General features: G+C 47.8%; 1 protein-coding gene across 3 annotated transcripts in view; it reads left to right on the top strand.

The window, feature by feature from the left end:
• KIF5A (kinesin family member 5A) overlaps positions 1 to 12,325 on the top strand; it is a 28,204-nt gene that overhangs the window by 12,250 nt on the left and 3,629 nt on the right. For 2 of the 3 annotated variants that reach the window (XM_004379875.1, XM_004379874.2), the window contains 18 exons: positions 363 to 418; positions 655 to 742; positions 1,006 to 1,130; positions 2,078 to 2,182; positions 2,362 to 2,510; positions 2,599 to 2,747; positions 3,073 to 3,248; positions 4,208 to 4,276; positions 4,661 to 4,867; positions 5,178 to 5,324; positions 5,868 to 6,056; positions 6,770 to 6,887; positions 7,267 to 7,331; positions 7,445 to 7,554; positions 7,940 to 8,041; positions 8,909 to 8,969; positions 9,209 to 9,280; positions 9,410 to 9,514. In XM_004379875.1, the coding sequence (XP_004379932.1) occupies positions 363 to 418; positions 655 to 742; positions 1,006 to 1,130; positions 2,078 to 2,182; positions 2,362 to 2,510; positions 2,599 to 2,747; positions 3,073 to 3,248; positions 4,208 to 4,276; positions 4,661 to 4,867; positions 5,178 to 5,324; positions 5,868 to 6,056; positions 6,770 to 6,887; positions 7,267 to 7,331; positions 7,445 to 7,554; positions 7,940 to 8,041; positions 8,909 to 8,969; positions 9,209 to 9,280; positions 9,410 to 9,514 (2,093 nt within the window). Of the gene's footprint in view, positions 1 to 362; positions 419 to 654; positions 743 to 1,005; positions 1,131 to 2,077; positions 2,183 to 2,361; positions 2,511 to 2,598; positions 2,748 to 3,072; positions 3,249 to 4,207; positions 4,277 to 4,660; positions 4,868 to 5,177; positions 5,329 to 5,867; positions 6,057 to 6,769; positions 6,888 to 7,266; positions 7,332 to 7,444; positions 7,555 to 7,939; positions 8,042 to 8,908; positions 8,970 to 9,208; positions 9,281 to 9,409; positions 9,515 to 12,325 lie in introns of all 3 variants that reach the window. The other variant, XM_023734505.1, reaches the window with a different exon arrangement.

The following is a 12,325-nucleotide window of genomic DNA, read 5'->3' as shown; positions in this document are numbered from 1 at the left end:
CATAACAGTACCGGCTGGCAAGAGATTCAGAGGGCACACAAAGACACACACACTCATACCTGAATTCCCCGGCTCCACACTCACCAAGAATTTCCCAAAACCAGGAGGGTCAGAAGATGAGCTTAGGGGCCCAGCCTCCATGTAAATAGCCCAGGAGGAGCCAGAGCCCTGGGGCTGGATTCTTGGAGGAAGAGGAGGCACTGAGCCTTCAGCTCGTGCAGGGAGTTTAGACCTCACAGGAGAGTCTTCTTCCCTTAGTATGTAGAAGAAACCTCCATCTGAGCAGACTGTAGGGTGTATATGTGTGGGTGTGTGTGTGGGGGGGGAGTTGGCCATCCTTACCCTGTATTGTCTTTATTCAGTGACCAAGACAAATCTGTCTGTGCATGAGGACAAGAACCGGGTGCCATTTGTCAAGGTGAGCATGGGGGTTGGGGACACCCATGTGGTACCAGTGTTCTGAGAGTGTGGGTGAGGGAGGAGATTAGGTCAGTGACCCAGAAGTTGGAGGGTGCATATCCTGGAGGGGGAAGGTTTTACCAAGGGGCTGGGGGCCCAGAAAAGACACTGTCCTGAAAGGTCATTTGGTCAGTGTTCGAGCAATGCAATTTTCAAGTCAATATTTATGAACGACTGTCCATTTGCTCCCTGCAGGGTTGTACTGAACGCTTTGTGTCCAGCCCAGAGGAGATTTTAGACGTGATTGATGAGGGGAAATCGAATCGTCATGTGGCTGTCACCAGTGAGTGAGGACATAAGGGGCTTTGAGTTTGGGGGTCTGCCTCTTCTCTGTGCTTTCTGGGCCTGAGAGACTGGAAAGTGAGCAGGGAAAGATGGCGTCCGTCAGAGGAGGAGGGATCCTTATCTACGTAAGATGTGGGAGGGCTAGGCCTGGCAGTCACCCTTTCTCTCAGTGGGTGGTAGGGGCAGTCAGCAGAAGCTGAGGGCTGAGGGCTTCAGTTCCCGAGGGTTGGTGCAGGGACTGTTTCTCCCTTGCTCCTGCAGACATGAATGAACACAGCTCTCGAAGCCACAGCATCTTCCTCATCAATATCAAGCAAGAGAATATGGAGACTGAACAGAAGCTCAGTGGGAAGCTGTATCTAGTGGACTTGGCAGGGAGCGAGAAGGTTGGGGTCCTGTGGGGGTGGGGTGGGTGGGTAGGGAAGGAAGCCTTGGGGTGGTCTTTTTGGAGGCAAGTGTCTTTTTTTAAAAAATTTTATCATGGTGAAAATATACATAACAAAATATATGCCATCTAAACAATTTTTACATGTACAATTCAGTAACGTTGATTATGTTCAAGTTATGCAACCATTCTTCCTGTACTTTTCCAAATCATTCCACCACCATTAACAAACTCAATGCCCCCTAAGCAAAAATGCCCCCTTTCCCTCTCCCTCCCATCCCTAGTAACCACTAATAATCTTTGGTTCCTATATATGTGCTCGTTTCATATAAGTGAGATCATACAATATTTGTCCTTGAGCAACTTATTTCACTCAGCGTGATGCTTTCAAGGTTCATCCATGTTGTGGCATGTACCAGGACTTCATTTCTCTTTATGACTAGGCAGAATTTCATTGTGTGTATATATCACATTTTGTTTATCCATTCATCAGTTGTTTGTGTGGCCCTTTTTTTTTAATTAAAAATTTTTTTATTGAGATATAATTCACATACCATAAAAGTCACCATTTTAAAATGTACAGTTCAGTAGTTTTTAGTATGGTCACAAGATTGTGCAACCATCACCACTATCTAATTCCAGAACATTTTCATCACCCCCAAAAGGAACCCTATACCTACGGGCAGTCACTTCTCATTTCCTCCTCTCCTATCCTAGCAACCACTAATCTACTTTCTAGCTCTAAGGATTTGCCTTTCTGGACATTTTATTTAAATGGAATCATACGGTCTGTGGCAGGGGAGCCTTTTTGCAAGAGAGTTTAGGGGAACAGAGGAAGAGCCTTCCTAATCCCAGCCAAGCCTCTCTCTCCTTGGACTGAGCCCTCCTAAGTGGGGAAGAGGTGGTAAGAAGCCTCTCTTGACACACTCATCCCTAATGCCCCGGTAGGTCAGCAAGACTGGGGCAGAGGGAGCAGTGCTGGACGAGGCAAAGAATATTAACAAGTCACTGTCAGCCCTGGGGAACGTGATCTCTGCACTGGCTGAAGGCACCGTGAGTGTTCTCAGGTCCTCCTCATCCCTCAGACCCTACTCCATCTCCCCACCTTCTCCTGATGTCCCCATCTCATCATGCCCCAGTTCATGGGTTGCTTGATCTGGTTAGCACTACCATCCTCCCTGATTCTCCTGTCAAATTTTTTATTCTGACTCCTGGTCTCCCTCCTCTCCCAGAAAACCTACGTTCCGTATCGTGACAGCAAAATGACACGGATTCTCCAGGACTCTCTGGGAGGAAATTGCCGGACAACTATGTTCATCTGCTGCTCACCGTCCAGTTACAATGATGCAGAGACCAAGTCCACTCTGATGTTCGGGCAGCGGTCAGTGGCAGGGCCCCCTTACCCCAGCCCCTGCCGCTCTCTCCCCTCAATGTAGTTTCATCTCTTTCTTCCTCTTCTCCTCACCCAGGGCAAAGACCATTAAGAACACTGCCTCAGTGAATCTGGAACTGACTGCCGAGCAGTGGAAGAAGAAGTATGAGAAGGAGAAGGAGAAGACAAAGGCTCAGAAGGAGACAATTGCGAAACTGGAGGCTGAGCTGAGCCGGTGGCGCAGTGGTTAGAGGGGGCCCTGTAGGAGTGAGAGGCGGTGGGACAAGGAGGTAGCTTAGGGAGCCAGAGACCGCCCTGTCTAGGGTGACGTTTAGGGTCAGGTCAGTCTCCAAGGAGGGCTGTGTTTCTGGAGGGGTGTGGTAGAGTGGTCATGAGGGAAGGGATGGAGACAGCTGACTACTCCCCTTTTTCTCCCTGAAAAGGTTGAAGGTTTACTTGGCAAGAGAAATAGAGGGTCTGAAGGTCTTGGTGCTGAGGAAGGGGAGAGGAAGGACTTGTGGATGCTGCTCTCTCCTCTCCTACCCCTCACCTTGTTCTGCCCCTTTCCCAGGAGAGAACGTGCCTGAGACGGAGCGCCTGGCTGGGGAGGATGCGGCCCTGAGGACAGAGCTCTGTGAAGAGACACCTGTGAATGACAACTCCTCCATCGTGGTGCGCATTGCCCCTGAGGAAAGGCAGAAGTACGAGGAGGAGATCCGCCGCCTCTATAAGCAGCTTGACGATAAGGTGAGCGCAGTCATGGGGGGGCACACAGCAACGAGCCCAGTGCGGTGAGAAGTTATGGATTAAAATGAGCATATGCTGCCTTTTTTTCTGATTTTAAAAGTAATATATGCTCATTGTTGAAAATGTGGAAAATAAATAAAAATATATAAAAGAAAATTAAAATCACCCATCATCCTGCCGTTGAAACTGTTAACATTTTGCTTTTCTCCATGCATACACCATGTACTTAAGATATACTGTATATATAATTTTATATCTTGATTATTTTTCGTTCAGCATTATATAATGAGCAATTTCCTACTTCATTAATAATTCTTCAAGAAAGTTCTTTTAAATGGCTGTCTAATAGTCCCTTTATCAAAACATATTTAACCATTCACTTATTACAGGGCTTCTTTTTGTTTGTTTGTTTTTCCTGTTACAAATAGCACTGAAAGGAACATCTTTGCTTGTTATGCATAAGACTTTGCTTCTTGAATGACTTGATTAGAATGGAGTGCTAGAGTGGGATGTTTGGGTTAAAGGATATAGGCATTTAAAGGCTTTTGCTGTACATGGTTAAGGTTATACCAACTTCCAGGAAGAGAGGAATTTTTTTCTTAAAATTATTTTAAAATATATTTAGCCATTGTATAATGGCCTAGTTGTTAGTAGCTTCTTAGAGTCTATAAGTTTTTTTTTTTTAATTTATTTTATTTTTTGTTGTTAAGAATATGCACAGCAGAAATATACCACTTCAAAAAATTTTTACATGTCAGGAAGAGAGGAATTTAAAGGCGAGGGCAGGAGGCAGAGGAAGGAAGCTGAGGAAAAGATTTCTTTTTAAGATATGGGGTTTCTAACTTAAAGCCTAAACTATCTAAATTTTTATTAGGACTCTACCTGTGCTGCCCACCCATAACTCTGAACTGGAAGGAGTAGCTTTCCTTCACCCTATCTTTCCCCCTCACCTCTAACAGGATGATGAGATCAATCAGCAGAGCCAACTCATAGAGAAGCTCAAGCAGCAAATGCTGGACCAGGAAGAGGTAATGGGGAGAAGTACAAGATATGGGAGCAAAGGGGTTGTGTTCACCCCTAAAAGGCATAAAAAAGACCTTTTTAGAATCAGATGGAAAAAGGGGAATTCTGCTTACAGGTTAGTCACCACCCAAAACTACAAGAGTTTGGGAACTTATTTGGGGCTTTTCTTAGAGCACAAATTTTAGAGTCTAGGTGCTTCTTAATTCTAATTTCCTTTAGTTGGCCTGTTTCATGATGCCTAAAGCGTACTTCCTCTTGACTTTTGCTTTGGCATTTGCCTCTCCCCTAGAGCTATACTTGGGTTGGGGGACTCAGCTTTCCCAGACCAAGGGGCCATAAAAGCAGTCACCAGGAGCAAGCTTCCTCACATGCCTCACTCTCCCCTGAAGCTGCTGGTGTCCACTCGAGGAGACAATGAGAAGGTCCAACAAGAGCTGAGTCACCTGCAGTCAGAGAATGATGCCGCTAAGGACGAGGTAAAGGAAGTGCTGCAGGCACTGGAGGAACTGGCAGTCAACTATGACCAGAAGTCCCAGGAGGTGGAGGAAAAGAGCCAGCAGAACCAGCTGCTGGTGGATGAGCTGTCTCAGAAGGTGGTGAGTGGCCTGCTAGTAGTCCAAGAGCACCCTGACCTCAGACCATCCTCCATGTCCAAGGGACCGCTGCTCCTTACAGGGCTGTATCACGTTTGCACTTTTGCACTGCTGTGCAGTGCATCATGAGGTCCTCCCCTACCCTGTCACTGCACTTTGCTCTCTGGCCCCTCTTACCTCCAGACCCTTCTGCAGGGCCCATGTCCTCTCCACAGCAGCTGCCAAGATCACGCATGAAGGCAGAGGCCTCTGTCAGGGCTCGGGAGGGGAGCAGGTAAATGGCAGTGGGAATGATGTGAAGTGCTATCCCCAGGCTACCATGCTGTCTTTGGAGTCTGAGCTGCAACGGCTACAGGAGGTCAGCGGACACCAACGAAAACGAATCGCTGAGGTGCTGAATGGGCTGATGAAGGACCTGAGTGAGTTCAGTGTCATCGTGGGCAATGGAGAGATTAAGCTGGTGAGTGAAGAAGGAGTCAGAAGGCTTGTTCAGGTCATTCTTGTCCTGGGCAATGGTGGGAGATGCAAGGAAACAATCCAGGTCCTCAGCTATACTGAGACAGGTGGTCAGAGGTCCAGGAAACATGCCTTCCAACTAGACACAGTAAAACAAGTAGAGGTTTGAATGGGCACCCCTGAAAATACACATTCTAAAAGGTGCTGCATCAAGCAGCAATGGAGATGTGCTTGTAGCAGGATGTAGAGATGGGACACAGTTAGAAATGACATATGCAGATATGTGGAAGTGGGAGTGACTGATCTGGGTGATCAAGCAGATCAGTGTGACTACAATAGAAAATCTTATTGCTTTGTAAGATGAAAGGGGGACTGTTGGAATTGGATGCTTAAATGCAGATGACAGGGAAATGCCAGGTAATAGGGAATCACCAAAGGTTGTTCAGAAAGTACCTGTCCCATCTGAGTATGGCGGGGGGAGGAAGAAAGTAGATAAAAGGCTTCTTCACAGCAGAGAAGCACCTCTTCCCTCCTTTGCCATCCACAGCCAGTGGAGATCAGCGGGGCCATCGAGGAGGAGTTTACTGTGGCCCGACTCTACATTAGCAAAATCAAATCTGAAGTCAAGTCCGTGGTCAAGCGGTGCCGGCAGCTGGAGAACCTCCAGGTCGAATGTCATCGCAAGATGGAAGTGACTGGGCGGGAACTCTCGTCCTGCCAGCTCCTCATCTCCCAGGTGAGTGCCTGAGGTGGAGAGCCTTTGGGTGCCATGGGAGAAAGGACTACCCTGTGGTTATGGGATAAAACTCCTAACACCCATCATTTGTCAGAGTCTTAGGGTTGACTGAAATCAAGGACAGAAGAGCTTAGGGTGGCAGACTGGGGAAGTGAAGGCTCAGGGGACTACTAGTCTCTGAGCCAGAAGGTCTCAAGGAAGGGTCTCCCGAGGAATGGACCTCAAACCTGCATTCTCATAGAAGGCATAACAGGAGGCGTGCGTAGCAGGAGAGATGGAATTTACAGAGGTCTGTGCTGCCAGGGGGAGCCCTGGTGGCACAGTGGTTAAGAGCTACAGCGAGCTATCGCTGCTAACCAAAAGGTCAGCAGTTCAAATCCACCAGCCACTCTTTGGAAACTCTATCGGGCAGTTCTACTCTGTCCTATAGGGTTGCTATGAGTCAGAATCGATTCCATGGCAATGGGTGCTGACAGGGAGCCCTGGTGGCACGGTGGTTAAGCGTTTGGCTGCTAATCAAAAGGTTGACTGTTCAAATCCACCAGCTGCTCCTTGGAAACCCTATGGGGCAGTTCTACTCTGACCTATAGGGTCGCTATGAGTCAGAATCGACTTGATGGCAATGGTTTTGGGTTTGGGTCTGGTGCTTCCAGGAGTTGTGTTGTCATTTGCTCCATCCTTCTTTTTCCTCTCACCAACCCTTCCTCCACCAGCATGAAGCCAAGATCCGCTCACTTACAGAGTACATGCAGAGTGTGGAGCTAAAGAAGCGGCACCTGGAAGAGTCCTATGACTCCCTGAGTGATGAGCTGGCCAAGCTCCAGGCCCAGGGTGAGGACTTCTTAAACCTCCATCCCACCTATCCTGGGATCTGAGATCCCAGAGGGGACAGGGAGGGAAAGTAGCTGACAAACATCAAAAGATACCACCCGACTGCTTGGTCACCAAAGCGTCAACCTGAAATCATGGATGTCAACACACACGCCATTGAGCCAAGTTCCATATCACTTATTTTGCATGAACCGTAACCCTCCATTGTTCTCTGTCCCTACTATTTCAAACTGGACTGTCCTAACCTAGAAAAACATCCCTGTGGGTCCATTCTGGGTGAGCGTCCCCTGCCCTGCTAGGAGATCTGATCACAACCTCAAGAAGTTCCTTCTGGAGGAGGTAGGAGTGATATAAGCTGGGTTTTCCCCTTTTCCCTCAGAAACTGTGAATGAAGTGACCCTGAAGGACCAGGAGCCAGACACACAGGATGCAGATGGAGTGAAGGCGAGTGGGGAAGGTGTTGGGGGCACTTAGGGCTGGCAGGGCGAGGGCTGCACAGGCCTTCATGCAGCTGTGTCTGAGGTCTGCCTTTGAGCTCAGGATGGGGTTGTTTGCAGAAGGCCCTGGAGCTGCAGATGGAGAGTCACCGTGAGGCCCATCATCGGCAGCTGGCCCGGCTCCGGGACGAGATCAATGAGAAACAGAAGACCATTGATGAGCTCCAAGAGTAAGGGTTCCCCTGGGCCAGCTCCAGGCTCCATCCAGTGCTCTGACCTCACTATTCCCTCTCAGATGCTCCCAGGATCAAGTTCTTTAGCTTCCCTATGTCATTCCTTCAACAATGGCACAGCTTCACAGGCCAAATTCAGGAGACACAAGGAGTCAGGACCAGTCCCTAGCCTTGAGGTTCTCATGATTAGGTATCTCAGGTTCCTTCCTGTCTTATGGAAACCATGACCTGAGTCTGCCTCTGATATCCAAAGGGAGAGGCATCAATTCTAACTGAACTCACTTGTACAAGAAGAAGGAATAAATTTGAAGAGCTAGTCTTCCCTTTTCCTCTCATTAACATCTTTTTCCTCTTCTCCCTAATTCCTCCTTACCCTCCGTAGCCTGAATCAGAAGCTCCAGTTAGAGCTGGAGAAGCTCCAGGCTGACTACGAGAAGCTGAGAAACGAAGAACGTGAGAAGAGTGCCAAACTGCAGGAGCTGACGTGAGTGGCAGGCTTGCCTGCAGACCTGTGGCCGCAGTGGTTCAGAACTGCCTACTCAGACACACTTGCAGAGGCAGGACGCACATGTAGGCATGAATGTGGTAACTCATGTGAAGCAAATGCCTCAGAAGATAATTTGGTAGGATGGGGAAGGGGAAAAAGACTATCAAAAATGACCACTGTTGAGTATTAGCTGACATGGAAGATGTTTGTCATGTTCCATTAAGTGTAACAAGCAGGTTACAAAACAGTATGAATGGTGTGATCCCTTAAAAGTTTATATGCAGGTATAGAGAGAGAGAGAGGGAGGGAGAAAGAGTGTGTCTTTGGGTGCCGCAAATGGCTAATCCCTTGACGGCTAACTGAAAGGTTGGCCATTCAAACCCACCCAGAGGAGCCTAGGAAGAAAGGCCTGGCACTCTGCTTCTGAAAGGTCATAGCCTTGAAAACCCTATGAAGTACAGTTCTACTCTGCAACACATGGGGTTGTCATGAGTCAGAACCAACTCCACAGCAACTGGTTTGGTTTTTGGTATATACATGTGTATACGCACACACACACACACACACACACACACACACACACACACACACATGCGCACACACGCATAGAAAAAATAGTTTGAAGTGCGGACACCAAAATGTCAGTGGTGGTTTCATCTGTAGGTGCTTTCTTCTTGGGCTTTTCACGGAAACTCATTTTACTTACCTTTTTTTTCCCCTAACTTTTGCACAACGAATGTGAGTAACTCGTATAATAAAAAGTAATCAGAAATAAAATGAATGGAAGGAGGGAGAGATGAAGGAAGGAAGGAATCCTGAGGGGTTTTTCTGTTTCCTTCCTTCTCCTTATTTCTGCTGCTCCAGATTTCTGTACGAGCGACATGAGCAGTCCAAGCAGGACCTCAAGGGCCTGGAGGAGACAGTTGTAAGTGGTATTCTTCCGCGCCAAGTTAGAGTTGGGGGAGTTTCTCTTCTGCCCCCCAACTTCCTCCTAACCCCATTCTGCCTGCCCTTCTGCAAACAGCCTGTGGCATATTAAGGACATATCTTTTCCTAAAGGATGAGTAAGTCACCTGACCACATTGATTGAAGGCTCTAGCAATTTTGGAGGGAGAAGGTTGTCTTAGTATTTGGCTGCCCCCAATTTTTCATCATTCTTTCCAGGCCCGGGAACTCCAGACCCTCCACAACCTTCGCAAGCTGTTCGTTCAAGACGTCACGACTCGAGTCAAGAAAGTGAGTGCTGTCCTCAGGGTCTTCTCCAACCCCTTGCTGCTTTCAGTGGGGCCGGCTCAGCCTAGACTGTGTAGGACCTGTTGGGACTTGGCTCAGGACAGTCACCTCTTTCCCTCTGTCTTATATCAGAGTGCAGAAATGGAGCCCGAGGACAGTGGGGGGATTCACTCCCAAAAGCAGAAGATTTCCTTTCTTGAGAACAACCTGGAACAGCTTACAAAGGTTCACAAACAGGTAAGAGTCGGGGAAAGCAGTGAAGAGAATGTCTGAGGCCAGGTACCTGGATACCCAAATTTTTGGAGGTCCCCTGGATTTAGAAAACCTAGTTGCATGTTTTCCTTACTTCTCCCTTTTACTTTCCCTACTAATCCCTTATTTATACCATTTTTGGTTCCAGTTTTACCTTGTTCTTTGTTCCATGCTTGTTTTCCCTTCTCAAAGCTCCCAACCCACCTCTGTCAGATGTGGAATTTCTCAGCCTCACCTTGGAGAGAAGAGTCCCTGGGTGGTGCAATCAGTTAGGTGTTCAACTATCAACCAAAACGTTGGTGGTTTGAACCCACCCAGGGGCACTTTGGAAGAAAGGCCTGGTGATCTGCTTCCAAAAGGTCGCAGCCTTGAAAACCCTACTGAGTGCAGTTCTACTCTTGCACACATGGGGTCGCCATAAGTTGTCATCGACTGGAAGGCAACTTTTTTTTTTCTTACCTTGGAGGGAGAGGTGAGGTTGAACCCAACAGAGATTTAAGAGGCATAGGGCTGCCACTATACAAGAGGGATACTAGCCCACACTTTAGCCCGAGATGGAAGACAAGAACCAAGAGACTTGGTTCAATTGAACTTCTCTTGCAAAGAGCACTCCACCTGCCTAGGCCTGGTGTAGGCATGCAGTGAATTTAATTATGTCCTCCAGATGGTCCACCCAGCCCCTGGTCGGGGCCAAACTCCTGTGTATTAAGTTGCTGCCTCTCTGTCTCCCTCCTTGCTGCTGCGGTTCCTTAGGTGGCTGACTGGGTTTCAAAGGTATGGGGTAGGGAGGTAGGAGGGGCAGTCCAAAGGAGTCAGGACAGGAAATGTTTGGTGCCTACCGAGCAGAAGCACCCTCCTTAGCACCAACTGTCTGAGCCTTGAAGACCAGCTCAACGGTCTGTCAACTGGCTCTTTTAACTGATTGATAAGAGGAACTCTCCCTAACCTCTACCTCATTTGCTTCTTTTCAAAGCCACCCTAAAATTCCATTGAAACTTACATTCTTCCTAGCCTAGACCTTAAACTTCTTTTTGTCCCAGTGCAATGCCCAGCATATGTAGTAAATACTCAGTATTTTTCTTTTTGGGGGGTGAAAAAATCCCAGCCCTGTGGCCCAGGGAGAATCTGCAGGATTTATGTCCAGTAAAATCTGCGAAAGCTGAAAGCTTTGTAAGGCAGAAACCTGTCAGAGAAGGAAAACTCAAATATTTTCCACTAAAATGAGCGATAGAGAAGTGGTGAGACTGCACCCTGTCAAAGGCGGAAAACTTGCGAGATCCAGAAAAACAAAGCAGTCCGGTTGAGCTCCAACTCTCACAGGTTTCGCGGTACTTGATTTGGGCCTGCAGAGGGCTTTACTACCATCTTTTCTCCTTTGCTTATTATAGAGACCGTATAACAGCATCACAGAAAAGTGGAAAGACACGGGGAGACGCTTGTAGTCAGTTCTGCCACTCTATTTTCATTTCTTTGTGTTCACTCCCCCGCACCGCCCCAGTCCAAATGCATATTGCTTTTAAAGGAATTTTTTCCTCTGGGAAGCCACGGGCTGTTTTCGTCTCCCTCACTGAAGCCTCTGCCTCTGCTCTAAGAACCAAACACTACTCACCTATAAACAAGGCCCCTGAGTGGTGTGAATGGTTTGTGCTTGACTACTAACCTAAAGGTTGGCCGTTTGAATCCACCCATCGACTCTGTGGAAGAAAGTCCTGGTGGTCTGCTTCTGTTAAGATTACAGCCACGAAAACCTTATGGAGCAGTTCTACTCAGTAACACATGGGGTTGCCATGAGTTGGAAATGACTCAATGGCAATAGGTTTGGTTTTTGGGTTTTTTTAAATAGAATAAACAGTGGACCTACAACTTCTGCCTTAACAGACGCTAGACTAGAATGGTAAAAGAGAGAGAGATAGAAACTTCTTAGTTAACAGAATCTCAATAGCGAGGGCTACCAGCCCTATTACAAATTAAGCTAAACTATTGTCACAGCAAAACAGTGTTTATCATCTGTAAATTGTCCAAAATTAAAGCTGCACAGAAATATCTCCAGCTTCTGCTCCCTTTCTCCCAGTGTTCCCTGCTACACCAATTTACCCGATATCATCTGAGGCCTTGTGCCTTCTGCAATCTCTAGCACACCCAGTTGTTGTGTGGAATCTTGTAAAAAGATCAGGAAGTCTTTGCTGGCTGCAAGGTGGTTGCTGCCCCACTCTAGCTTTATTTAAACGGGGGAGGAACAGCCCAGGAAATCCTTGAATGTGAAGGCAACGAGCACGAGGCTGTGAAACGGCAAACATTTTCTTTCCTTCCTATGGGGTGCTGTGTTTATGTGTGTGGGGTGGGGGGGCTCCTCTTTTCCAGCTTCTGCTCCTGCTCTGCACTGCACCTAACCCCTACTCATTGCCTTCAATACCATATCCACCCGCAACACTGCTACCATGTTCTTGCTGCCCATCCTTTGCATGCCCACAGAGCCACCCTGGGTAAAGGGGTGCCTCATCCCCATAGTTGCCCTGGGGCTGTTGCTATGACATAAGCTGTGAGATATTGGGGAGGGGGTCCTAGACCAAAAGGAGCCTGGGACCTGGTGCTGTCACAAGAGTTCTGGGCTACAGTGGAGATGACATACTTTGCTGCCCAGAGGAGGAAGTAACTTTTTAATGCCTGACCACCCTTCGCTCAGAGAGAAGAAAAGAACCGGGATAAAAAGCACATTAGGTGATGGGAATGGGTCCTTCCAGTGAAACAACGTTTTTGTGTCTTCTCTGACTCTCAATGTTTCTTTATTCTCTCTCC

The sequence above is a fragment of the Trichechus manatus genome, unplaced genomic scaffold (assembly GCF_000243295.1).
Source record: "Trichechus manatus latirostris isolate Lorelei unplaced genomic scaffold, TriManLat1.0 scaffold00069, whole genome shotgun sequence".
In the NCBI taxonomy this organism is placed as follows: Eukaryota; Metazoa; Chordata; class Mammalia; order Sirenia; family Trichechidae; genus Trichechus; species Trichechus manatus.
This window is presented reverse-complemented; position numbering and strand designations above follow the sequence as displayed.